Here is a 26,373-nt window from a genome sequence, read left to right as displayed (position 1 = left end):
TGCTCAGCTCTCATCTAACTTCTCCCTGAGACTTGGGATCCTACTGCCCTAACAGAAGGAAGATGCAGCAGAAAAAAAGCTACTCTTAACTAAATAAGCAGACCATACACACTAAATGTTAACAAGAAGAGTGACAAAAACAGTGTGTCTTTCATTAAAAAGAACTGCTAAAGATACAAAGACAAATTCTAAAGGCAATCATTTAAGTAAAATAAATTCCTTTCTGAAGCATTTATTGTACAGAGGAATAATTTCCACAACCAAGAAAAAAGTCTGTTTGGTATTACCCCGCTGCCAAATTTCAAAAATATTCTGGACTACTACGTCAGTCTTGCAATAACTGAGTGTCAAGTTATTCTAATTTTCAAGCTGTATTCCTCCTTGTTTCTCAACTACTCATTGTAAAATTCTCTACATCTTGGCAAAACATGGCAGTTAGCCTTCAGTCTCCAGACTTCTCTCAATATCTTCTAGCTGCTCACAAAAAGGCTGAATTGTGTTAATCTCTGTGTTCCTCCCCTATTTAGCATTAGCTAGCACAAGAACTTGAATATAAATAAGCTTCTAAATATAAGTCTGTAATAAACACTACTGTCTGCAAAGATTAATTACAAGGAAGCATCTTTCCAATTCTAAAGGTTAATATATTTGATGGGTCAGATTGTTTGGAGGTTAAAAAGCATTAGGAGTTGCTACAGAAACACAGTTTTACTTCGCTCTGCCTGTATTTGGCTGGCTGGTCAGAGTTTGCTTTTCCTGCATACAGTAAGTTGAGCTGCAGCAGACAAGCTGACCACTTGTTCTGCCCTGCCCTGCTGCTCTTGGCTGCATCCTGGCAAATCCCTTGGAGAAACACAACCAGTCCTGGCCTGAGTGCCTGCAGGCAATGCCCACTACTCAAAACTCCTTGAGAGCAAGCGGCAGCTGAAGGAGGACTAGAGAAGAGAGGCAGACAAAATCTGCTGCCCCAAAAACATGCCAAGAGACTCACAAGAATGACAAAGATATTGGGGGGAAGAAGGTACCTACAGACGAATCCCACTGATTTACAAAGTCAGAGATTTTAGAGCCACGGAAGACTGGACACTCCTGGTCCAGCACTGGAGCCACTGGAAAATGGCTCTCTTGGACAACAATCCCAGAGGGAAAAGCCCACCACAGCAGGGCACAGACAGCAGCTGGGTGACACTTGCCTTCAAACTGCTCTCTTTAAATTTCACTCCAGTTGTATTCTTTAACAAATTACTAGTTGAATGGTCTAATATGTGATTTATTTATGTGCCCTAATAAATGTAGCTGTGGCTGCCTGTGCACCTCTCCTGCCATCACCACCACCAGGAACAAGAGCTACAGTCCCCATGAGACACTGCAGGGAACTCAGGGTTAAGTTACACCAGGAAAAACAACTGAGATCTTTTCCCTTTGTTCCAGTGCACATTATTAACCTGAAGAGATCCCTGTGTTTGCTGTGAATAATTTAAAAGGTTTGTCTTCCACAAGCTTTTCTTCCTTTTGCTGGTTAAGTTTATGTTGCAAATCGCTGCTGGACTGAAAATATGGAAATCTGAAACTGTAGGGCTGTGTACAACCCTGTCCTGTGATTGGCAGCTCCTTCAGCCAGGAAGACCAGCCACCACAGACCCATTTTTACATTACCCAGCACAATGAGAGCATTTATTAGGCCTGCATAGCCAATTATTTTCACTTACCGTTTATTTGGATCCTTTATCAGTAGACCTGATAGTAATGATTTTGCATCTGCAGACAGAGTTCGAGGAAATTTTATGTCCTCCATTAATATCAGTTCAAATAGTTTCTCATGATCTTGGTTGTAGAAGGGTAATCTTCCACACATCATCTCATACATGACAACTCCTAATCCCCACCAGTCCACTGCACGGCCATAGTCATTATCTTCTAACACCTGAGAGAGAAATGAAAAGCATCTTTAAGATATAAATTATTCCATACACCATCATTTCAGTCTGTTTGATGTATCTCTAGATGAATGTGTTTCTGAGACTTTATTTCCACAGTATGCTAAAAGGACTCACAGAACCTCACTCAAAACTGCAGCACTGACTCACACACCTGAGCTCACTGAAGTTTCAGGCTTACCAGGCACTGCACTGCTAAAAGCAAAATTAAAATTTGACGATGACCTGCTCCAAGCCATCATGACTTCTTTTTACCTTTTGCCTATATCTTCTACCAGGCCATTTATATCATCCAGAGCTTTAGGAAGAGACACTATCTACAGGTACTACATCGGCACTAATGCCTCAGTTAGAAGTGTGAAGCATCTGTTTGCTCAGTCACTTCCCTGTCTTTTACCCCACCTGTCTAAAGTCTCCAACTCAGAACCACCTTAATCTTATTAAGACAAGTTTAGTTTCTTTATGATCTTTGTTTACATCAGAAGTCCTCATTGCCTTTCTCCTGCCAGTTTCATTTCATTCCATTAAATATTCCTAACAGCTGAACTGTGCCAGTGCAAAAAACCACAGCAGTGTTTATCCGGTACTATGTTTACTACCAAACTATGCTTATAGGGTATTATATAAACACAGAAACTGGTCAAGTTTATACAATTTGTTAACATAATGTCACCAATGTTATGTACCTAAAAACAACTTATTCCACATCCTGTCTCCCAGCAGTGCCAGAGAAATGGAATAAGAAATTTAAGCAGTGAGTTGTGACCTTAATACACCTCCATATTAAATTGCAGACATGGAGACACCATATCAGCAGCATTCACCCATAGAAATTATAAGCAATAAGGAAATTGAAGGTTACTGAATATATCATTCTAATTTCTATAAATTTCTAGTAGATCATGCCTCTTCATACAAAAAAAATGAAAGAGAAGTCAAGAAATCTTAAAACAGGAGGCATTACAACTGTGTGTGTCAAATAGCCAGTATTTGCAGCAGAAGAGCTATCACAAAACTTTAAAACAAGAAACAAAAAACCTTAAAACAATAACAGAAAAATCAAAGAAATGCAACTAATAGAGTAGAAAGGCATTTGTGAAGAATCTAAATGATTCCTTATAGAGAATTGTTACTGTATCACAGAAGGCTAATTCTGAAAGGCAGCACCCTATGACTGATTTTTTAAAAAAGAACAAACCAACAACAAACTAATCCCCAGAAAACAAGATACTTTTTACAACACACTGACACATGCAATCACCATCACAAAGAGCTCCTCCAGATTCAAGCTGTAAGCAGACATACAGAAACAGTCATTTAGCTACCTGGTAGTGAAAGTAAATCTTTTAGTCTTTAATGAATAAGGCAACCTCTAAAAGATCAGAAATAACTTTATCCATAAGTAGATTATCTTGCAATTGTCTAAAATGGGTAATAGAGGGGTGTTGAACAAATTTATGTGTCTCTCCTCTTGCTCTACCAGTAAACCCAAGCCTGCTCTCAATTATCTGGGATGGCTGTTAGCAGAAGCAACATGCAGTCTGATCCAGTATGGCAATTTTGGAAATCCCACAGTAATTAATGCATTCATACTGCTACTTTTCACCATCCTTAAGGATTAGTAGCAGAAACATGATGAAAAGAAGTATATTAAAAATCCTTCTTGTGTATATAAGATTAAAAAATCATAAATATTAACACATTAACACATATGATTTACAACTGTGCCAAAACAAACAGACTCATTACATCATTGATATTTCCAAATAGAGAGTGAAATTTTGGAAAGTGTAAAATACAACAAATTATCTGAATAAGTACATATGACAAAACTAACTAAAATAACTCTTGCATCTTAAAATTAATTAAATGTTTTATGAGTTGGAGCATATTGCTAGCTATTTGTCGAAAAACTGGATATGAAATCTGTGACTCTTGTCTTTAAATCACCACTTCTTCTGCCACAGAATAAAAGCATTATAAATTTTTCTGCTATAACTATTAGCACTGTTACTGTTTTTCTCATCTGTACATGTTAGTCTTTTCTTTGGAAGCTAGCAAAACACATAAAATTGTGAGACACTGGTAGATTCTTTTCATGAGTAAGCTGAGGTGTGGTTTGCATGTGTGGTTTATAAAAGAAGGCAACAGGAAAATAAAACATATCATTCTCTGAACAAGGCAAATCACATGGCCAATAGCTAGAGCAAATTGTATTTGCAGCTTTACGTAATTTATGCAGGACTTTACCTAATAATAATAAAAAGTATGAACAACCTTTTGCTGCATTCCCACAACAGCAACAAAGCAGTGGTACAAAGAAAGAGCCAAATGTGATTTTTAACCTCCTTTTACATAAAATCATAAAAAAGCATAAAAGCTGGATTAACTGCCTCCCAAACCCGCATATCACCAGCCGGGTTCTCATCCCCAGCTGGCAAAACTGGCAACTCTTTATTTTTGTTTAAATACCTGGTTTACAGCCAGCCAGACAAGCAAGAGCATCAAAATGGTTTTATTTAGGCAAAAAGAAAACAGCCTGAAAATAGTGTAAATAAAGCAAAATACAACTCAACTTATTTTAATATAAATGTAATAAAATTGTGCACAATACATTCATGGTGAAGATACAATATTATTTCTTTTAAGTAATTTCTAATCTTCATGGTGTTTAGAAACTCCAGTATTTGTAGATTGTATCAAATCAATACAAGTGAAATGCTGGAGTCCAGCAGCTCCTACGAGCAAATCTATGCAGTTAGGGCAGGCATGAGAACATGTCTGTACACACTGCCTGGCATTACAGAATCCTTTCCAAACAGTCCTTGGATTTGAGGGATTTGGTTTTAATCACACTGAACATAGGTCAAGAAAGCTTCAAATCAGTGCTAAAATGAACATGACATGTAGCTGCAGTCTTGGTACCTACAAACAACTCAATCTTTTGCCCACCATGAAGTAGATACCTGCTTTTAGAGAAGTCTCCTTTGGTTGTGAGGAATGACACTGCTGTCTCTCCAGTAGCTGGGGGATATTCTTGTATATGTGGGGTACCAGTCTAAGCACCTGGCCAGACACAGACACCATGGAAAGCTTGAGCTTGGACTCTGTGTGCTGCCCTTAAGAGCTGCCTCCACCACTAGCCAATGCTTGTCCCTTGCTATAAGGACCCTCAAACCTATCTTTAAGCAAATGCCCTGCACTAACAACCCAATCCCTTCATGGTCACAGCAGGATAGGCAGCAGGCCCACCAAAACCATTGTAGAGGGCACAAGGTCAACCACTCTGATCTGCTGCAAAGCGATTGATATTTCCTGGCAGTACAACACAAGGGTCACACAGAACTCACGAGCTCAGAGAGAGCACCTACACTGACTACACACTCAAATGAGGTGTATTTCCACACAGTAAAGATGGAGCGATTTGTTTTCTTCCACAAAATTTGTTTAAATAGTCAGATCATTCAAATTATGATTTCCCTTCCTTCATCCTTTTCACATACACGGGGTGCCAAAATCCAAGGCAAGATCTAGGTGAGGTCTTAGGAGACAAGAGTTCCAGCACAATGTGACATCAGTGTGTGGATAACATTTACAGTCATCCACCCCTGACATAATCACTGTACCCAGGTGGCTTCCCATCACTGAGCAAAGCAGGTGGACTGACTGCAGTTCAGTCTGGATGATACCACATCCAGATCATGGGAAATAAAAAATTGCCATCATTTTTACAACTTGGGAAAATCTTACTCTACTTGTTTTCAGGGCTCTAGTTCAACAACTGGTTCTTTCAGAGGCAGCGCCAGCCTAATCCAGGCCCTTGTTTCTGCTCTCTCACCACAGCTTCCCCCTTACCTTGTCAAAACTATGCCACACACTACATCAGACATTAGAAAAAAAATGGGAAAAAAGTTTCACCCTAGATTATTTTTCACCTGAATTGAGTTTTCTGACTTAAGCCACTCAATTGCCATGTGAACAATTGCAGTAGCACAAGTGAGACATGGGCAGCATCAGGTGTGGCATTGCTGCAGAAAGAAATGCTTGCCAATCTGTACCCCAAAGTTACACTGACACAGAAGTCACCCTGCCTCTGCCAGTTTTTCCTGCACACACAGACAGCTGGAACAGCTGTGCTCACTTAGGGGGAAGGATAAGGCCCTGCTTCTCTTCCCAACCTGCATTTCTCTAAAGCACTCCAGCAGTAAAACAGGGCTCCAAAGAGAGCATAAACTCATTGCTGCACTGAAACCAGTACAGTTTTACAGGCATTGTAGCTCCTCTAACTCACACCTACACCTGCAGTGCAAGGACACAGCCTGGGTTTATACAGGTGCTTCTAAAAACAGCTGCAGAGGTGCCACTGAAGTTTGTATTTTCTCTTCTATAAATATGCAGAAGGTTAAGTAACACACACACTTTCTAACAAGCCAGAAACATTAGCCAGGCATCTGCTGCCAGGCATTTGCAGGCACTTCAGTGCTTCTATGGATCTTTTAGAGGCTTTGGACAACATCAGATCTTCAGCTAAGGGAGAACTATTTATTCATCTTAAAATTTTCATTTGTATTGTGCTCAAAACACCACAATACAAATTTAAATTTTTTTTCAATTTACTGAGATAGCAGTAAACAAGGGAGATAAAAGTATTCTGTAGTGATTCCACTGTCTCTGCACACCTTGGGGTTTTTGGAGAGTATTACTGGCAGTGACCAAGTATACAATGGGACAGTGCTTTATACACAGAGCAGTCTGTAAAGCTCTATGTACAAAATAAACAATTCAGTTCAGAGCCCAACCTTTGCCTTAGTGATGAACACAAACACTCTGCAAGACTGCTAAGATGGCAGTAATTCAATCATGGTTTTCCCTCACACCAAATAATTCTCTTTTTTTTGGCAAGTAATTACAGATCAATGAAGAAAAATACTCTTGTATTTACATTTATTGACAAAAAAAAAAAAAAAAAGCACTATCTTATCTATTCCCCAATGCTGAGAAGCCCACTGTCTTGTACTTGAAAAAAAAGATTCTCACTACCACTGGAAGTTTTCTCTTTCCCAGAAAATAAAACCCACAGAAATTACTTCTTCCTTTATTTCACCAGTGGCTGTAGATTTTCATCTTTAGGTTTATTAGTTAATACCTCTCCAGGTTCTTTGCTTTATGCATCTCACTCCTTTAAGAGTCTAACATACAGACCACAGAATTTGATGTCCATTTAATTTTATGGTGAAAACCAGTGAAAATATATCTTTTATTATCTTTATTGCTTCAGTAGCTAAGAGGTGAAAGGTTTTTTGGAGGCAACAGCTTGAGACACATCTGCAAACTCCTATTTAAAAGGGCTTGGGGCAGAGATATAGGAAGCAGAAAACTGAATGCCAAAGAGAAGTTGATACATACACAATGCTTTTACGAGCTTCTGTGAAAATAAATTTTTTAGGAGGTGAGCCAGCAGAATAACAGGTGAAGTCTGGGACTACTGTAAGTCAGTCATGTACTTCCACTTGACCTAGGTGGAAACTAGAACTCTCCTAGACTTTACTAATCACAGAACACTGAGCGAGGTGTGACTACCTCAGACAAACTGAGCTCAAGGAAGGAAATCCCTTAATCCTGTCTTTATTGCGTTTCCTTGAAATACAACATCCCTGATGGGCAGCGTCTGGAAGATTTTTGGTCATACAGAAGAAATTCACACCATCCAGAGCTGTGTTTCCCTCACACCTCTAGATGGTAATTAGTTGCTGTAACTTCTGGACTCTGCAAACACAGACAAATTTAGCAGTCACCTTGAGCATGAAAGCCTTCGCAAAATTCATTGTCAATCCCATACAAAGTGTTGTCAGCATGGGTTTTATCTCTAGAAGAACAATATTAAAATATTGGACTCATACTTGGTGCTAAGTAATCAAGGCAACTTACTGGAAAAGCCATTACATTTTTGACCTAATAATGTTTCTCCTAATCCATCAGATATAGACCTTTAGATAGGACATTACAAGTAACTTGTTGCTCAATCAATAATTTTGACAGAACAGATGGGAAAATATTTAAACATCTAAACAAACTGTCTGCACACCTATGTTGTGAAAGAAAACTGAGAACTTGGATACATCAATGTACTGTTAATTTAAGGGGGGAAAAACTGTTTTCAATTAACCTTACAGTTCAGGTGGAGTGTATGCTCCTTAAGCATTCCTGGTAACCCTTCACACATTTTTATTGCTATAGTTGTTGGTCTGCTAACAAATACTCACCCACATATTCTTCAACAGAAGTTAGAAAGTGTATTTGCTAGAACTTTCTATCAATTGTGGTAACAGCTAAAACAATGACAAAGTTTACAATCTAACACTAACGAACAAAGGTAATGTACACTTCTTTATAGACACAGACTTTTACCCAGATATATGAAAATCCATCCTGCAGAAGGGTATGTTCACCAAGAATTATACAATTCAGTTGCTCTAACTGTATCTTGGTATGAAAAGTGAAGTGTTGTTGCATCAATAGTGAAAAAAACTCAAATGAATGCTTACTGGTTTTATTATGCACAGCTGAAAAGACAAAATGTCAAGGTTAGAGATACCCTGGGAAATAGACAGCTGAGATTTTCCACTGCTCTAATTTTTGCAGGTAGTTTTTCTTTGTTTTGTATCTAGATTGCATGTTTTTTTTACTTCTGGCCCTAATGTAAACTGTCTTCCTCTAACATTTTTGTATTTGAGATTTTGCCCATGTCACCTAGCTTTTTGTTATGTACCCCTAAAAAAGACATAGCAAACCAATTTTTTTTTTGTTTGCTGGCACACATACTGTATCAGAAATAGTATATTCTGGTATAAATGTGAATTAAGCAAAGTTTCCTAGGGTAAAGAGCATGCAATACTAATTAATGCACTTAATCTCCTAGAAGAGATAGATTTCAGTAGAATTCAAACTTCAAAAAAAAAGAAAAGAAAGAAAAGAAAAGAAAAGAAAAGAAAAGAAAAGAAAAGAAAAGAAAAGAAAAGAAAAGAAAAGAAAAGAAAAGAAAAGAAAAGAAAAGAAAAGAAAAGAAAAGAAAAGAAAAGAAAAGAAAAGAAAAGAAAAGAAAAGAGTTACTGCACATGAAAAGGAGTATTCTAACAAGGGCTGTAAGAAACCAATGGTAACACTGGGGAAAAAAAAGCCAAGAAAACAACCACATCACAATAAAAAGACCCCTCAAAAGACACCTTTCATAGAAGGGCAGGAAATAAAAGGAAAATATTATTTCAGTCTACAAAAAGATGGCACTCCTCTCTCACAACTCTACCCACTCTACCATTAGAAGAAAATCTGCAGACCTGCTCATATCTGTATTAATTATCACTGCACTAGCAGTAGTCTCTAAAACATACACTGCCATAAGATGCAAGACATGTAAGAAGTAATAAATAATGATAATACTGTGATATTCTAGTTGCTCTTTCTTCCTGAAATTATTTTGAATATTTACTGATGTTAAAAGGCACTTGTTCAGCTTTTGTTTATGCTTCATTACTCTCAGAAAAACTAAAGGCTTTTGCTGAGATGGAAATAATGTTCTATTGATTAAATGAAAATTAATGAAAAAGTTTTAAGCAATTTTATTGAGACAGTCTTTACTTTTTTTTTTACCAAAAAAAAAGTGTTTTATTGGAAAATTGCTCTCTGCTTTAAAGTTTGGGTTTGAATACAAAAGTTTGTTTACAGGCAGTGTTGAGGTAACTTATTTTCTAATATTCTGTTTGTTTCATTATTTTTGCATATTTTTACATCTTTTCCCTTGAGAAGTCTGATACTGCATGTGGGCAACTGATTTTTTTCGACTGATGAGATTACCCAGGTAGCATGAAAATGCAAAATCTTACTACATTATTGGTTATTTCCTTCCAGGAGAAAGTCTAATTTTTGTGCTACTTTATCTGATGTTGCAGCAATTCTTCTGTCTGTGTAACAAAGCAATGCTTTCCTACCCTCATCTAAATGCTCCCCAGGTTTTGATCTTGGTAACAGTTATTGCCAATAAATGATGTTCTGCTCTGGATACCCTGCCTTGTCCACCTTTCATCATTTCCATCTCAAGGGCCCACTGGCAATATCAAGCTGACAAAAGTGCTGAAATTCAAGTCACCAGCAGTTTTGATGACTTAGGATCGTAAGATGACAGAATGTGGGACACTAAAACATGATAAGTGATAACCAAACCGAAAAAAAAGACCAAATTTGAATTTTCATGAGACCCGAGCACTTCAAGGTAAAACAACTTCTTTTCATTTTCATTTCCTCACAATGTAAAAAAATAATCTGGGGCTTGGAACTCTAGTGTAAAGAGAAAATTCCATATTGTGAATCTCCCATAAATCAGAAGGGAAAATATTTTCAAGCATAGATGCTATTCCTCCTCACCCCCCCTTCACTGGTCCTCACCCAGAAACAAAATGTTGCCAAATATACAACAGACAGCTGTTCAAGAGCACAAGCCAACACTAAACCACTCTTCCACAGGTAAAAAAAATTCTATTGTGCCTCTGCTAAGAATCAGATTATGCATGAAGCATCTAGGTAAACACAGAGAAAGTAAATTTCAACTATCCTTCTGAAGCCAAAAGAAAAATCAGTTAAGCAAAACACAACAGCATAACTACACTGTGCAGGTACTGAGCAAACTAACTGTACTTTCAAGAATATCAGAACAGGTTATGAGAAGTTGAGGCTTTTTGGTTTTTAAGCAGAGCATTCTGCCTCACCAGGAAACAGTAACACCTCATACTGTAAGTTAAGACAAACACCTACTGAAATACAAAAAGAAAAAATAATTATTTCATCAGTGTTGGTAGAAGACTTGGCAATTAATATTTATCAGGTTAGATACTTTATTATTTTATGGAATAAAATAAATCTCATCATTGAAATTTTTTAAAGAAACTTTAATTTTTTTTATAACTCAATAGATACAAATGTTGAGATTTCATTAAATTAATGCAAATGAATAAGGAAACCTTGAACCCTCATAGTAAGGCACATCTTAGATGGGGTCCACACAAAAGATGATTTTTTTGTTGTTGATTAGACTTTATTTACTTAGCTTTAAATTTGCTTGTATGAGAAAGAGGTAATGCTGCCTGTTACAAATTAGCTCTGGTCCTACAGATATCCTCATTACACATACAATTTATTTATGATTACAATAAGAATGTTAAAAGCTTTTTGTGACACCCGAAGTAAAATATTATCATAACCTGCAACACTGCCAATGTACTATTATAAAAAATAACCTTTTCGACAGCATTCTTTGAGCATGGCACACAATTGATTTGAAGTCATCATTTTAAAAGAAAGAAAGAATAAAACTACCACCTTTCTGAGGCTCTGGCTGATAAAAATTAATGTTCTATCCTTGGACAAAACAACACTATACAACATACTTTGCTAAATATATATTGAACACTCATAGGTTCCATTTCTTTTAATCAGTAAAGTTTTGGATTGAGTTTTTTTCTCGGGGGGGTGGTGGGGAGGGCACTCCATTTTGCTCATTCTAACTTGGCGATCAAAGAATTTTTATTTTTACACTATTACAGAAGTGCATTTTTCTAGGTTTCCAAAACCACCTTATTCAACCTTCCCCATCTGTCACCATCTGCTTCTTTTTAGCATGTACTTTTTGTGTGATCACATAAGCATGTGAAAAATAACTAACATTCAGATGATTGTCTGCTGGTACATTTGAGGACTGGGCATAATAAAAGTGAACTGCCAAAACGTACTTAACACTTCTAATTTTGTTGGGTCTTGCATGTAAGCTACATTTGATTTTCAAACTGTTTTACAGTTGGAAAGTTGATCAGGTACTCTAACTCAACAGTAAAACTGAGACTACATAATTAGCTCAGCACTAAAAAGATTGCATTGAAAGGGAGGAACAAAACCCAGAAATATATCCACACGAGTTCACACATCCCTCTTGACTGAGTCTGTCTGCACAATGTTGCCTGAGGCACAGGATAAGATGCTGCAAGCAGCCTACTTCTGGACAGGCACAGCCTGAGACTTCTCTCCAAGCTACCACAGGACAAGGATAAAGGACTCTCATATTTGCAAGGGTGTAAGAAATCTCATAGGTAATGCCTGGAGAAGCAAAGACACTAAGCCAAGGGTAGAAATGCATACAAATACAATGCAATTCCTTAACTATGCAGCAGATAACTGCTTCTAGCTTTAGGTGAAGAGTAATTGGAAAATGCCATCATGGCACAAAAGCTGAATGATGGAGGTGTCTCTTTTCAGGGCTCTATCGTGCTATGTCACAGTGCTTCTGCTTGTAAATGCACTTCCCAGTACCGTTTTCACAGGAAAATAACAAGACTAAGCTGGAAAAAAAAAAAAAAAAACCTTACCTCCAGTCCTCTAAAAATGCATTAACCTCATTTTATGAGAATTTCATACAGAAATGTTTTCCATCTTTTTAGAGTAGCACCACTACAGGCCTATCAGGTCTTCAGCAAAACTGTATGAACCAGAACACCAGTATGTTTTTATCAATGCAGACAATTTGTGTCTCATTATCCTTCCTCTAAAGAAAGAGTTACCATTAAAGAAAGTGAACAAAATAAAAAGAAGCACAATAAAAACAAGAACTTCCCCTTTCCCTAGACAAACCCTAACAATCAATCTTCCATTAGTGCTTACCAGAGGCAACAAAATATGAGCGAGAACTTGCCCTCTAGAGCACAATGGAAAACTGAGCTGAACATAAAGCTTCTTTACCACTGTCTCTTTTTCTCCAAGTCTTGGAAGTTCACACCTGTCTCAAAGCCTTGTGAATGCATATCCATCTTGCAACACCTCAAGAGCAGCCTTCCCTTAATTTATGCCATCTCCACAAATTCCCTTTTCCATTCACTAGTTCTAGAGGTGGAAAATAATGGCACATACCTACTATTTATAGCAAGTTGCATAGAAGTTCAAAAGGCCATCTTTACTTTGATGCCTCAATTACCTTCAAATTCAAATGAAATTTAAGAGACAAGGAGATTAAAAGGAAATTGCATAAGTCACAACAAAATTATTCTGTCCTTCAGTTCCTCTATATTCCTAACCGAACAACTCTTCAGTAAGCTTCTCTTCAGTTTCAAGTTGCTCATTAATTCCTCCTGCCATTTGTGTCTCCCTGCAACACACCTTATCAGTTCCTGCTTAGAAAAGATAAAAAAGTGACATAATCATCTTTAGTCCAAACTCTCTTTCCTGCTCAAAATCATATTTTTCCCCACAAGAAAAATATTCCAATCTCTAATCTGTGTTTTCTGATCTATCAATCTACCTGTGACATCATTACATTCATTTCCTTTCCCTCCTATTAGCTTCCCTTACTATCCTCCTTCAGTGTACTCAAATCCTTTGCTCTACTGCATGAGAAAAGGGGAAAAGGGGGAAGAGGGAGAAAAAGGGAAAAAAGAAGGGAAAGAAGGGAAAGAAGGGAAAGAAGGGAAAGAAGGGAAAGAAGGGAAAGAAGGGAAAGAAGGGAAAGAAGGGAAAGAAGGGAAAGAAGGGAAAGAAGGGAAAGAAGGGAAAGAAGGGAAAGAAGGGAAAGAGGCTTCAGCTGTACTACCCATGCAACTTCATTTTCTCTGTAGTAGAGTGAGATGAAGTTTTAACATCCTCACCTTAGCTGATCTCTCTCAACTGGCCTGCCTCAGTTTACCCACAGTGTTGACTGCTTTCATCAAGCTGTTTGCAAACAAGTGCCCTCCTGCTTCTCCCAGCACTTTAAGGAGCTCTTCTTTAACACTGGCATTGCAACTTCTATCTGCATGAAAACCCCTGTTAAGAACAATGCTTTGTCATGATGCCTGCCAAACCCGGAACACCCATCCCCGTTGTTAGCCTGTCTCAGCACATTTCAGTAGTTCCCTCTCTGCCCACACACACAGCACTTAGTTTCAACTCGTATCAGACAAGCTATGTGGTAAATCATCATAGTCTCACTCCAAAATATTATCAGAACTGCCTTTGGCAAATATCCTTATCCAATCCAAGCAGGTGTTAAAAGAACAAAAATAAATGTATAGCTGCACAAGTGACAAAATGCTTTTTCTGACTCTATTGTCAGCTTCTTGTAATCTGTATATACCACACACTCTTAGAAAATCCCCTGAAAACATGGGAAAAGTTCAGGTTTTCTTTTTATAAGAATGCCTGCTTTCCCTTGCTGAAATTCAGTCACTGAACTTTGATGGCCAGGTTCTAGATTATATCAAAGCCATACCCTTCCTAAGAGGAACAGCTGTAAGAAAGAAATTATGTGCAATGAGAGGAGAGACAGCAGCTGCCTCTTGATAAGAGTTCTAGCCTTCACTCCTCTGAGATAAAACTCAGGGAAATAACTGATTACACATGATCTCTCTCTCACTCCCATTTTTAGAAGAACAATCACTAGGGGGAAAAAAAAAACCAACAAACTGGCCAAATAAGCATTGTATAATTGATCTTAATATTTCCTTAATCCTCACTGGTATTACTTTAAAATAGTTACAGGACATGCACATCTTCTGTCTAGGGGTAGAGGCTATGAATCTGCTCCTTTCTTGTTCATTGTCACATACCCCTGAGTGACAGTAACTGCACGAACTATACAGAAATAGTTTGCTTTTTTAAATAAAATGCAACTGTTCTTATAGGAATGCATCCATCTAATCTGTACATATGAACCATTTTTATACATATTCATCCACCTTATCTGTATTTTTATGCCAATAAAACATAATTCTATCCTTCCATTTTCCCTGTTATTAGAATAGACCTACACATCATTGATCCATCTACATCTTTTAAGAGTCATTTGAATGACATCCATGAAGTCCCTTACAGACTTGTTCAGAGTCAAATCAACTTCTCTTCTGTTATTAGAAAGACTTAAAAAGTAATTTCTGGTATTTAAAGCTTGTCTCTCTAATGACACCAAAACTTAGTAACACATTTGACTGTTCTCCTATAACAAAGACTGTGCACTTAGTCCTAGGAACTTGAACTGAAACACAGGGATCCAGAAACTGTTACCACATCCAAGGAAGCATCCTTATAAATGATCAGACCCCAAAGAAATTTTACTTCTCTGCCCAAGTAGCTTCATTTCCTGAATGTTCTATTAAAGGGAGTCTGTACCAGTCTGTATCTTTATTAGCAGGTCTCATCCTTGATAGTCAACTGAAAACTATCCAAATCCAAACTACTTTTAAAAGACTCACAGGTATATTTACAAGTACTTTCCTCAGTTTTATTCTTTCTTTTTCAAGCTAGTGATACTGCCTGTAAAAGACATGTGGTCCTGTCCTGCCTTTGCCACTCCAAAACTGCAAAAGAAGCATTTTTTTGGGAAAAAAAATCAAGCATACATCTGTGTTACCTAAATGGGATCACAATTCATCTTTTTCTCATTGGATCTACGGATATTTTCTGACACCACAATGATCCCTAATGTGACGGCTTACTTTGAAGAATAACAATGGAAAGAGACTTTTAAGAAATAGTCTCTTTGTCCTGAAAAACCACTAAGTGAGAAATTGTAACATATTTTATACCTTTCAAATGGGGAATGCCATAGATTCTTACAGTCAAGGGAATTATTAACTATTACCACTACACTTAAACACACACAAAAAAAAATTAGGCTTGTGTTAGTTCTATAGCAGTTCTATACATAGTTTTATAGCAGATGATAAGGGTAATTTCACTATTATACAACCAAATTATTCTCAAAAAACTATATAATTTCACAAACAAAAAGTTACTTGCTCACTTTTCAAAGTGTGACAAAAGTACATCTGTACTGTTAACAAATAGAAGCCCTGCTATTTGGCAGTGGCAAGTATTTTCTTCCTAGAGGATGTGTTCATATCCCTACTCTATTTTATGCTCAGCACATAGTGATGCAAGATTAACACAGTCAGTGCTATTTTAATTTTCTTTAGACCATAGAAAACTGGTGTTGGATAAGAGGGAAGGGCTAGGAGAGGAGAATAGAAAGGGGATGCACCTATGGACCACTTAGCCAGATGCCCTTCATACCCTGAACAGCTCAGTGTGTGGTGAAGGTACACATTAACTTCCATATGGGTTCCAGAAATGATAAATCAGTGATGGTCCAGAATTCTATCTCCACAGATGCAAACTGACTCCAACCTAGCAAGTTCATTACAGGTTTTTTTTCTGTGGCACATCATTCATTTGATCTCTGCATGGACAGGGGCATTTTTCTGGATCTCCTAATTATCTACACAGTCAGTGTCAGGACCTATATGAGAGGTCAGGCCCTATCAATGTGATATGAAAGAGTCTTTTCAGAGGGTCAGAAGGACTATTTTGATCTAAGAAACAGAAGGTCTGTGAGGAAAATACAGCAACAGATAGGTTTATTTACTGATCAAGAGTAATTCTGAAATTGCCCTGGGTAATAATTCTGTATCCATCCACAAAGATAGCTTCACCTCAAAGACTGTCATGCAAGGAGGAAATATGCCTTCATCTGTCTTAGCTACTTCCCTCTCTTACTGTTGGAAGCATCTGCAACCTAGTTTTTACAAAAAGATGGAATAGTGAGCACGACTCTATGCCTCAAACAATGGTGCAAAAGGCATTGGGGAAACCAAGTTTGTAGCTGAAACCACAATTACTATAAAAAAATTATTAAGTCAGTTTTGAGGCTGGGTATAGATTCCCATCAGAGAAATATTCCTGGTCAGCTGCCTCCTGGGGTGGTAGGCAGCAGTCCCAGGCTGCCCCTGTGTGTTACACAGTCCACTGTTCTAGTGTTCTCTATCAGCAGCCAGAAAGTACATGGGAAACTGAACTGAAAACCTGAAGAAGGGATGCATCCATCACAGCTGACACATGAAAAAAAAAAAAAAAAGGATGCAAAGATATTATTAAAAGGACAGATGATAAACAGATTTCTCCATATAACTGAAGAATTAATATCTTGCCTCTAAAGCTGCCTTTAAACTTACCATGATCAGGTAAGACATAAGTATATGCTGCCATTTGTCTTGGATAGACAGACAGGAATTCAGCATGGTAACAAGATTAAAGTCAATTGTAACATCAGGCTCTCATGCTCTGAAGTTTGCCACAAGGCAGTAAATCTTTGGCACCTGAAAATGATTTCTGTGGCCTGAACTGCAAAGAGGAGTGATTTTTGAGCACTGGTTCTCTGAAGCATGCACACAAACAGACTGGAGGACCCAGGCTCCTGACAGTCCCTGTATCAGTCAGCTGCCCTGACAAAAACAGATGCAATTGTCTGAGGTGAGCAGCCATCCTCCTAAAGGTGTTGAGTCTTCTCATGCCGTATCAGTAACCTGTCTAGGTTGCTTGCTAGCAAAAAAAAAAAAACCCTTTTATCTCTGAGGGAAAAGGGAATGAGTTCCCTTGTTCCCAAGGCTAATGAAGAATCAATTTCCTTCAAGACATATTTTTACAGGGCAGGTCTCCAAAAACATTCATAATGGGAGGTAGAGCAGAGAAGTGGGGCTTCTAGGGAATAGAAAAGCAAACTGGATCAAGTAACTTGTTCTGAGTGTCTAAAACCAAGTTTGATGAAAGAGAGCTAACATGTTTTCAAATGAGTCAAGGATGATAGTAACAGATGTATGAAGAGAAAGTTAGTGGCTCCTAAAAATACTGATGTTTCCATTACTGTAGGATAAAGAACATATCAAAATATCTTGCTATTATCCAAAATGGATTCAGTAACTCTACCTATCATATTGACTTATAGCCAAGTATCAGCAGTTTCAATTTCCTCTGTGATTGCAAACTGAGAGGGACTTTAGGAGATTCAGAGAGATTCTCAAACCCATGTGCCTAGCCATTCTAAAATCTTGATTTCCAGCCAGCACTATCCAGAAGGTGATGTGTACCTGTTTGTTTGACATTCCTTAATTTCAAGGTTTAGAATAAAAAACAAAATGCAATCAAAATTGCTTGTTGAAACAGGCTCCAGGGCTTGTGGCTGCTACTCAGGATTCAGTGCTGCTGAAAGCAAGAGAATAAACACCTATGTCTAATAGTGCCTCCTCCCTTCAAACTAAGGCAGGTTGCTCTTCAAAGGCAATACATAGTAACAAGACTTCTACTGTAGTGGAGAGTTGCTGCAGGAGGTGGGAAATCCTCCTGAAAACTCTTTAAAACTTTCTTCAATGAAATAGTAGAACTGAAGGGCCTTTTAAAGTCCTTTAGCTTGACTAGAAAGTTATCTCAGTATGAGGTGTGCACTATGTCAATTAGAAATCTTTAATGCTGACAAGAGTGGAAATAAGGGCTAATTCAGCATCCACAAAATCCTTAGCATTAAGTAAAAATTAGGCTGCCTTTCATATCAGTACTGGAGCTGTATTTGGCAGCCCCTGAGGAGAGGCAGAGTGACATTTCTGAGCACCACAATCAGTACTGTTGACTGAAGCCGGGCAGGGCCAAAACACAATCTTGGTGGTGCTTCCCTTGCCTTTTTTCAGCAGGCACCAGTGGCAGAGCTGTCAGCACTAATAATACTGGGGCAGATCATTTGGACGACTTGAGCTTCCACAGCAGACTCTCAAGTGGCCAAACCAGAGCTCCAATCAAAGTTCCTGCAAGGGGAACCAGAGCAATGTCTTGATATCCATCTTTTCATCAATCCTTAAGGAGTGTGATGCTTGGCACTCTGAGTGCCAGCTAATGGGAAAGATGGGGTGGCATACTCTGGGATGCCACTTCTGCTCACATTCAAGGAAACAGCCAGTTTTGGTGCCCACCTCAACCAGTTCTGAGGTTGACACACTCAACTGCTTTTAGCAGAAATATCTAAAATTTCAACTCCCTCTCCCTGCAACCGGGGAATTCAGATAAAACCCATCAAACTCGGTACCTTCCTATTCCCCCTCGCCTCCACTGAGGCTATATAAATGCTAGTTATACAGCTCAGTTAAGCAGGATCATATGTTCCAAGTGACAGACAGATGGAAGATTATTTTTGAAGAAATCATTGGAAGATAAAAACTTTAACAGAGGAAGGCAAACATAAGAAGGAAAATGCACGTTTAGAGGCCTTTTTAAACGCTAAGAAGCAGAGCATCAATATATATACAACCAGCACAAAGAACAGCAGCACATTCCATTCTGAATAAAAGCTATAGAGTATTAATCAGGCAGACTGTCAGTCTAAAATTAAATGGAAAAAAAATTTTATACAGGATTATAAGAAAATATTCTAAATCATACCTCAGGTGCCAGGTATTCTGGAGTACCACAGAATGTTTTCATAGTTGCTGCATCTGTGATTCCTTCTTTGCAAAGTCCAAAATCTGTAATTTTTATGTGTCCATCTTTATCCAACATTAGATTTTCTAACTGTGTGTTGGAGAGAGAAATATTCCCTTAGTATTTTTAACAGGACAGATCGATGCATTACATCAATTTTGTAAAAAAAGAGTTATTCCTTGCAAAAGAATGTAATTCTTTTGTAATTTAAAAAAATACAGCATCTACCATATTACAGCATTTAACAGTTTTTACTGCCACACAAGTTACATAATTAGTTAATACTTAAATACAGTTTACAATAGTAAATCTCAGGTCAATTACTTCAGAGGTTTCCTTTGGTCTAACATGACAGCCACTGATCAAGATACCTTTTACTTTCTATACTGTCATGAAACAGCCTCTATCCATAAATCCTTAAAATACCTCCAACTCCCAGAACCTTTTCAATATTAGACAGAATTTGGATAGGGCAGCTACTGATAAAAACACCCCTGAGGGAAATTCCTCCTTGTCTACTTGCAAAGGACACTTAAATTGTGAATTTATACCTCCATATGCTTTGCATTGCTTTTTAAATATATGATCCTTGCTTTGAAATGTGAAAGCATTCAGAATAATGGCTAATATCACTTTCCCAAAAGGTTTCAATTTGCTGTACTTAAAATACAGATAGAACTGAAACCAAGGAAAACATTCTGAACAACTCTTCCCAACAAAAAATGGTTTGGTTTTTTACTAATTATAAGGTACGTAGTGAAAATACTAACATAGAACAATCACAGCCTGTCATTCTAAGTCTGCAAAAAGCCTGAAATACAATCAAAGGTATAGATTTCCTGTTGAGTCAAAGTGTGTTACGAAGAAAATGCAAAGCAGACAACACGAAAAATAGAAGATTAATGACATCAAACTCCTCTTTCTTGATAATTTAGAATTTGAATAAAAAACTATCACCTATATTCCTTGACCAGACAATTCTATATTTTCCCAGGATTTCACAGCATTTCACATTATTACAACAGATTCTGCTACAAACAGGTAGCCCAGTATTTTTTTTTCCTGTCTGCCTCCCTGAGCAGAACTTGCCTATCATTGCCTCCTTCTCCTGGGTTTCTGTACAAAGGATTGCATGAATGAATTCCACTACTCTGCATGTACAACAGGAAAGCACAATTTCCTGTATATGCAATTAAAGGCTTGACACAGAAATAAAACTGTCTCATCATGGAATTTAGAGGTTCCTCTTATACAAGTTAGAAAATGTTCCTGTTGAAAACAGAGGTTATTATTCCATATAACATGGTCACAGTGTGTAACAGAGTACCTGGCAACTGTGTACACTGGCAAATCTAAAACAAACTACATTCCAATAACAGGAATCTTTCCTGAGATACAAAAGACAAAATAATTTTTAAATCAATGCTGAAATAAATTCTTCTTCTGTTGAAGTATTCTGAATTCTTTTAAATGTTTCCTGTGCATACAGAAACACCTGGTTGCTGAAATAAAAAGAATGCAGTTGTCCCAGCTCACCACTTCCCTTGTTTTGGGACATTGAGAATTCTATTTGAGATTTGTGCTGAAATCTAAGTTATGAGTAACAGGGCAGGGGGTGGATGAGGATCAGAAGTTTAAATCTCCTTCAAGTGTCGCTACTGCAGTATCCTGTTTCATTTTATAATCAAGTTTAAGTCAGGGAATGTACCCATCTAGAGATTACTGTATCAAACAATTTCCTCCAGCACGCACAGAACTTAAAACTGAACACAGATTTTTTTTTTTTCCCCATTAACTCTGAATAGTGCAACTTTATAATTACTTTGCGTTTGTCCCCATAGTCTCTGCAAAAACAAAAATTTGATTACTTTTTTTCTTTCTTTTTTTACCTTGAGATCACGGTACACAATCTTCCCAGAATGCAGATAGTCCAGGGCAGAGACAATTTCTGCACCATAGAAGCGTGTGCGGTCCTCTGAGAACACCCGCTCTCTCGACAAATGGAAAAACAGCTGCAGGGTAAACAGCAGGGACAGGATTGTAATAATTACTGATTTAGTGGGGGAAATTAACACAAACATAAAACACCTCTCATCACCATATTGTGATGATAGATAGTGTACTCTCAGTGGACGCTCAGCACTCTTAGACAGCAGCTGGCTTATCTTTTCCAGGTTTCCAAAGGGAGAAAGCGAGCTGTTAAATCAGCGTTTTAATCAATATACCAATCTTGTTTAAGGCATTCTGCTTGCTACTCATTTAACCTTCAGTTACCAGAGGAAAAAAAAAAAAAGAAAAAAAAAGTATGCAACAGCATCATTCTGTACTTCTCCCTTTGCTACTTCCTCAGATTTTTGCTTTAAGCCACTGAGAAATATCACTAAAATGGATAGATTTTGATTCTGCCTCATGTTTTTCAGTGCTCTAGTAACTTTTCTTTGAACTGAAAAAGGTCTAGTTCTTCAACAGACTTTGACTGAGCGGGGAACTGGCATTTTACAAACCACACATTCACATGCTAGCAGAAGTAGCCACTAGAAAGAGCAAATCAACAATGCTGAGGGCTTATAAAAACAAATCCATTTATTTAGTGTATTTCTTTGCTACAGTGTAAACATTGGTTTGGTTGTTTTGTCTCTTCTTTAATACTTTTGAAGTAACAGCACTTTGCAGGCACTTTAAAGTCTTTCAGCAAAAAATAATAGTCATTAGGTATTGCCAGTAATTTCAGCTGAAATGAAAAAGTGTAAGATGAATCTCTGTAAGGTTGTCAGTGTCTTAATGGATAAAACATCACCCCAAGAACCTGGAACAACATCTAAAAAAGCAAATTTTAGCTATTTAATTCAAATGTTTTCTGAAGTGGTGAGTTTTAATTACTGTTTAAAGCAAGTTTGGGTAATTCCTCAAGCAAAGATTAGTGAGTATATTTCTATATTCTCCTTAAGACCAGAGTGGCCATGTTACAATGTTTTTGGCTTCACCACAGAGCTAACAAACAACAAAACAGAAATAAAAAATGTTATTATTTATAAATTCAACATAGTGAAACCTGCAACAGCTATGCATGCAGGCTTGGGTGGTTTTTTTCACTGTTTGAAGTATCAAGTAGATGAGAACTGTGAAATGACAAGGTAAGTTAAAAATTACCCAAAAGCTAACCAGTAAAAAAAAAAGCCACTGATGCACTTAATCTGTCTTTATCACATCCTACTTTGTGCCTTCAGAAAATCTACACTATCCACAAGGCACAGAACAGTGTAGGAATTACTGCAGATATTTTCAGTGGGTGGGCTTCTGGATGTGGCACTTGGGGATAGGGTTTAGGGGTGATTATGGTGGTGCTTCTTTGATGGTTGGACTAAACAATCTTCAAGGTTGCTTCAAACCTTGATAATTCTGTGACTTTTCAAAACATAATTAAAAAGTCACTGCTATGAACTAGAAGTCATCTTCTTTCCTGAGAATTGTAATTCATAATAGGTGTATCACTTTTGGCTTAGCCTAAACAACATTCCCAGTAAACTGAGCCTTTTGGCAGCATATATCTGTACAAGCAGAGACTTCACAGGATACAGAAACTGCACTATGACTTAAAGAAAAATATTTAAAATTTTGTTCATCGTATCTGGATTCCCCTTTCAACTTCTTTTCCAGTGCTCAAGACACCCTATATAAAAAAGGCAAACCTGTACGACAAGGAGGATCTTTATTTTGCAGGTGTATCTGTTGCTCCTGTTGCCTCACCAGTTTAGGCACCAGTCACTGGTGGGACAGGAGTCCTCTCTGCAGTGACTGGCTCTCTGTACCCATGGCTGCCCTGTGGTCAGTGCAACCACAAGACCCACCCACACTAAGCAACCAACTTCATGAAATGCCTCAAGCATTACCAAACTGGGAAAAGAACAATTACATCTCCCCATTTGTGTGGTCCTTTCCAAACATTTCTGTAGTATTTAAATAGGAAACAAATACTGGTAAGTAGAACTTCATTCACATAAAGCAAAATACAAAATTGACGCAATTTATGCTTTTACATCTGTTTCCTGGTATGTCATAAATAATAAGCTAGTGCCACTCATTCTTAAGAGTATGTTGTGGTTTGATGGATTAAAAGTAATTAAGAATACTGATCAACACACTCTGAAAAGTTGTAACTCCCAGTTAGTCCTACATTTCATATCTATTCCAAAAGACTACTGCAATTTTCTGTTTGAAAGAGACTAATCCAGTAGCTAAACAGCAGCCTTAGAAAATTCTAAAACTTCAGGATACTTGTCACCAACATTTTTGGTTTAGTTTCCATTTAAAGTGTCCCAAATCTGAATCTAAAAGTTGATAGCCTGACAACGTACAAAAACAATTACTTTCTTTAGTGTTTATTTCCAACAAGATTATTGATATTAATTAAAAACTCCAACTTCAAAGTAAAATGACCAGCTAGAAACAACTAGCAGCAGTTGTGTTTGTCAAAGAAACTGTGAGCTTCTGAGTCAGCTTATTTTAATGTATACGTGACACCACAGTCACTCTTCCTCACATTATTATAGCACCTAACAGAGCTGTCACCAAACCATACTCGCTAGTTTTGAATGAAGAATGCACATTTAGATACAAAAATGCACATTAAAAGCACATTCATACACTCAGATATATGCTACAGATATTAAGCAGATTCTAAAATTATAATAGGGAAAGCAGGGAGATTACAGGGGGATTACAGCATAATTTTCAGCTAATTAATTAGCTGGTTCACTATTTCAGAATCATTCTGCCACTGTGTTCTATTTACAACTGTCAGAACAGGAAGATTAAGTCAAAGAAGGAAAAGAAGAAATGTGATGGAAGGTTAAAAAGAAAAGGTTTCCAACATTTTCACTATTTATTGACTTACAGTTATTAACTATGTGCTGTAAAATCTATGTGCTGTAAAACTGGAATTGCAATAGAAATAGCTTTGGCACAAAGAAAGCCATTTTGCTCATAGCATTTTTGATGGCATACACGAGGGTACTATTGTTACAGTGAAGACCGGAGCTCCAAATTTCTTGCTATGCCTTTAAAAACTGAACAACAATGCTGTCATGGGGTTTTTCCTAATAAAAAAAAATTAATGGAAAAATGTAAACAAAGATCAAACAAAGAAGTATACTCAGCTGCAAATCCAAGCATGACAAATCTATAAAAGACACAAACTCGGATCAATTGATATGTTAAAGTTGTACACACACTAGTGACCTACTTAGCATGTTGTAAGTTGAATGTCTGGCTCTTGCTGTTGTGTACTGGGTTTGCTCAGCTCTGCATTTTATATTTGAGCATTGATTTTGCAAAGCACTTGCAGTAGCAACCTTGAAATTTCAAATTATTTATTTATTGTTTCAGACTTTGTACTGCTTCTTGGCACATTCTATACCCAAAGAAATATAGCACCCTTACCATGGACTATCATAATTTAAGGCTAAGGAACATTCTCTTGTTTACTTATTTTTTGTTAAGTAGGTTGTAAATCCTCTGTCTTTTTCTTTTTCTTTTTTTTTTCCTAGCAGTAATAGCACTTGTTCAATTACAACAAGCCATTTAGTTCTCTCCTGCCTAATGAATTGAAGTAAGAGCTGTGCAACAAAAATGCCAAGAGGAAGAGAGATTCAGAATTCTTCTGTAGAGAAGCATCTGAACAAATTTTAGGGTCTAATTTTATTATACACATTATTACCAATGAAATTTGTTACAAAGTATGAAATCTGGAATTATCCTTAAATGCAGAGTGAGGAAGTTAATCAACTTATTAGTCAGCTGAATCAGGGTACTCTGCAGAGTAATGTATGTAATAGATTTAATTCCTAAAACATTTCCAACCTTTAAGCAAAATACTGAAAATAAAAATTGGGAAACATACAGTCCAAAAGTATTGCCCAAAAATAAAGAGCCATTTGGTCAACTCAGCTAAGCCAGATGAATATTTGTTTTCTTGAAATCTAATTTCAATTTCTTAATGCTATTTTAACATAATTCCTTCAGTACAACAAAGGTATTGAGAAGTAATTACAGTGGCAGACGTATCCCTCTAGCTATACACTGCAACATAGGCTATGATCAATGGACATTGGCAAACATTTCACCCATGGACTCTAAAAGCAAAACCAAATGAAGACAAAATTAAGCTTTTGGCCCACAACAAATATTTCAAGATTGTGCATTTGACAGCAGGAAAAACATGCTCAGTATAAGGAAAACATATTCAATATCTCCATCTGAATAATCTATTTGGAAAAAAAAATCCTCTAATGGTTTTCTTTAGTATATTAAAGTACAAATGTGCTGTTGGTTTTTTTTTTTAATGGAATCCAAAGGATTTTACCATAATGCTTTGTACACTGTAAAAGAGCACACACATGGACCAGTAAAACTGATGCAGCTGCATTTTCATTGTAACATGTTCTCTTCTTAACTAAGCCCAACCAATTTGAAGTTACATATGCAAGGTAAGGCAAAGATAAATTGTTACTATTGTAGAGGGATATTAACTTCACTATGGATCTAGATTTTTAATAGATATAAAAGATTCTTGCTTACAGTCATTTAACACAACTACTCCTCCTCCAGTATGAAGTTCTGCGCCCCCTTCCTTGACTGTTTTGTTTTCTAGCTATAGAAAGAGGAAGCAAAGGCTCCTATTCCTGACCATAGTTTTTATTACTGTACTAGGGCAGAAGCCTAAATGGTGGCACTTTCTTGCTTTTACCTGAGTAGGAGACAATAATATTTATACAAACTTCCAAGAACTCCTTCATGAGGAGAACTGCTTGGATAATAGTGCTCCTGAAAGACATAATCCATGAAAATTCCCAACGAATTGATTCAGGCACAACAGTTTACCTAAAAAGACATATGTAATCTAAAGGACTTTTAAACAGAAACACACTGAAGGTAGCACTGGAGAGAATCAAAAGCTACACGGTACATCTACAGTCAACTTCCCAGTGGAAAGACATAATTAAAAGATGAATTTTCAACACCTTGAACAGTCAGAATATATAGGGAAATGTAGCTTCCTTGAAACACAAATAGAATAGTAGACAGAAGAAGCAAAAGAAAAAAGTCTGTGTATCATATAAGCTAAAAGGCT

At 37.2% G+C, this 26,373-nt stretch overlaps 1 protein-coding gene across 5 annotated transcripts in view; it reads right to left on the bottom strand.

Moving 5' to 3' along the window:
* The window catches only part of AKT3 (AKT serine/threonine kinase 3), a 154,749-nt gene that overhangs the window by 21,929 nt on the left and 106,447 nt on the right, over positions 1-26,373 (bottom strand). For all 5 annotated transcript variants that reach the window (XM_038130328.1, XM_038130327.1, XM_038130329.1 and 2 more), the window contains 3 exons: positions 21,134-21,256; positions 19,206-19,334; positions 1,710-1,924 (listed from right to left, as the gene is read on the bottom strand). In XM_038130328.1, coding sequence (XP_037986256.1) covers positions 1,710-1,924; positions 19,206-19,334; positions 21,134-21,256 — 467 coding nt within the window. The remainder of the gene's footprint in view (positions 1-1,709; positions 1,925-19,205; positions 19,335-21,133; positions 21,257-26,373) is intronic.

This window comes from Motacilla alba, chromosome 3 (assembly GCF_015832195.1).
Source record: "Motacilla alba alba isolate MOTALB_02 chromosome 3, Motacilla_alba_V1.0_pri, whole genome shotgun sequence".
Lineage (NCBI taxonomy): Eukaryota > Metazoa > Chordata > Aves > Passeriformes > Motacillidae > Motacilla > Motacilla alba.
The sequence above is the reverse complement of the archived record's forward strand: the minus strand, read 5'-3'. Positions and strand labels throughout refer to the sequence as shown.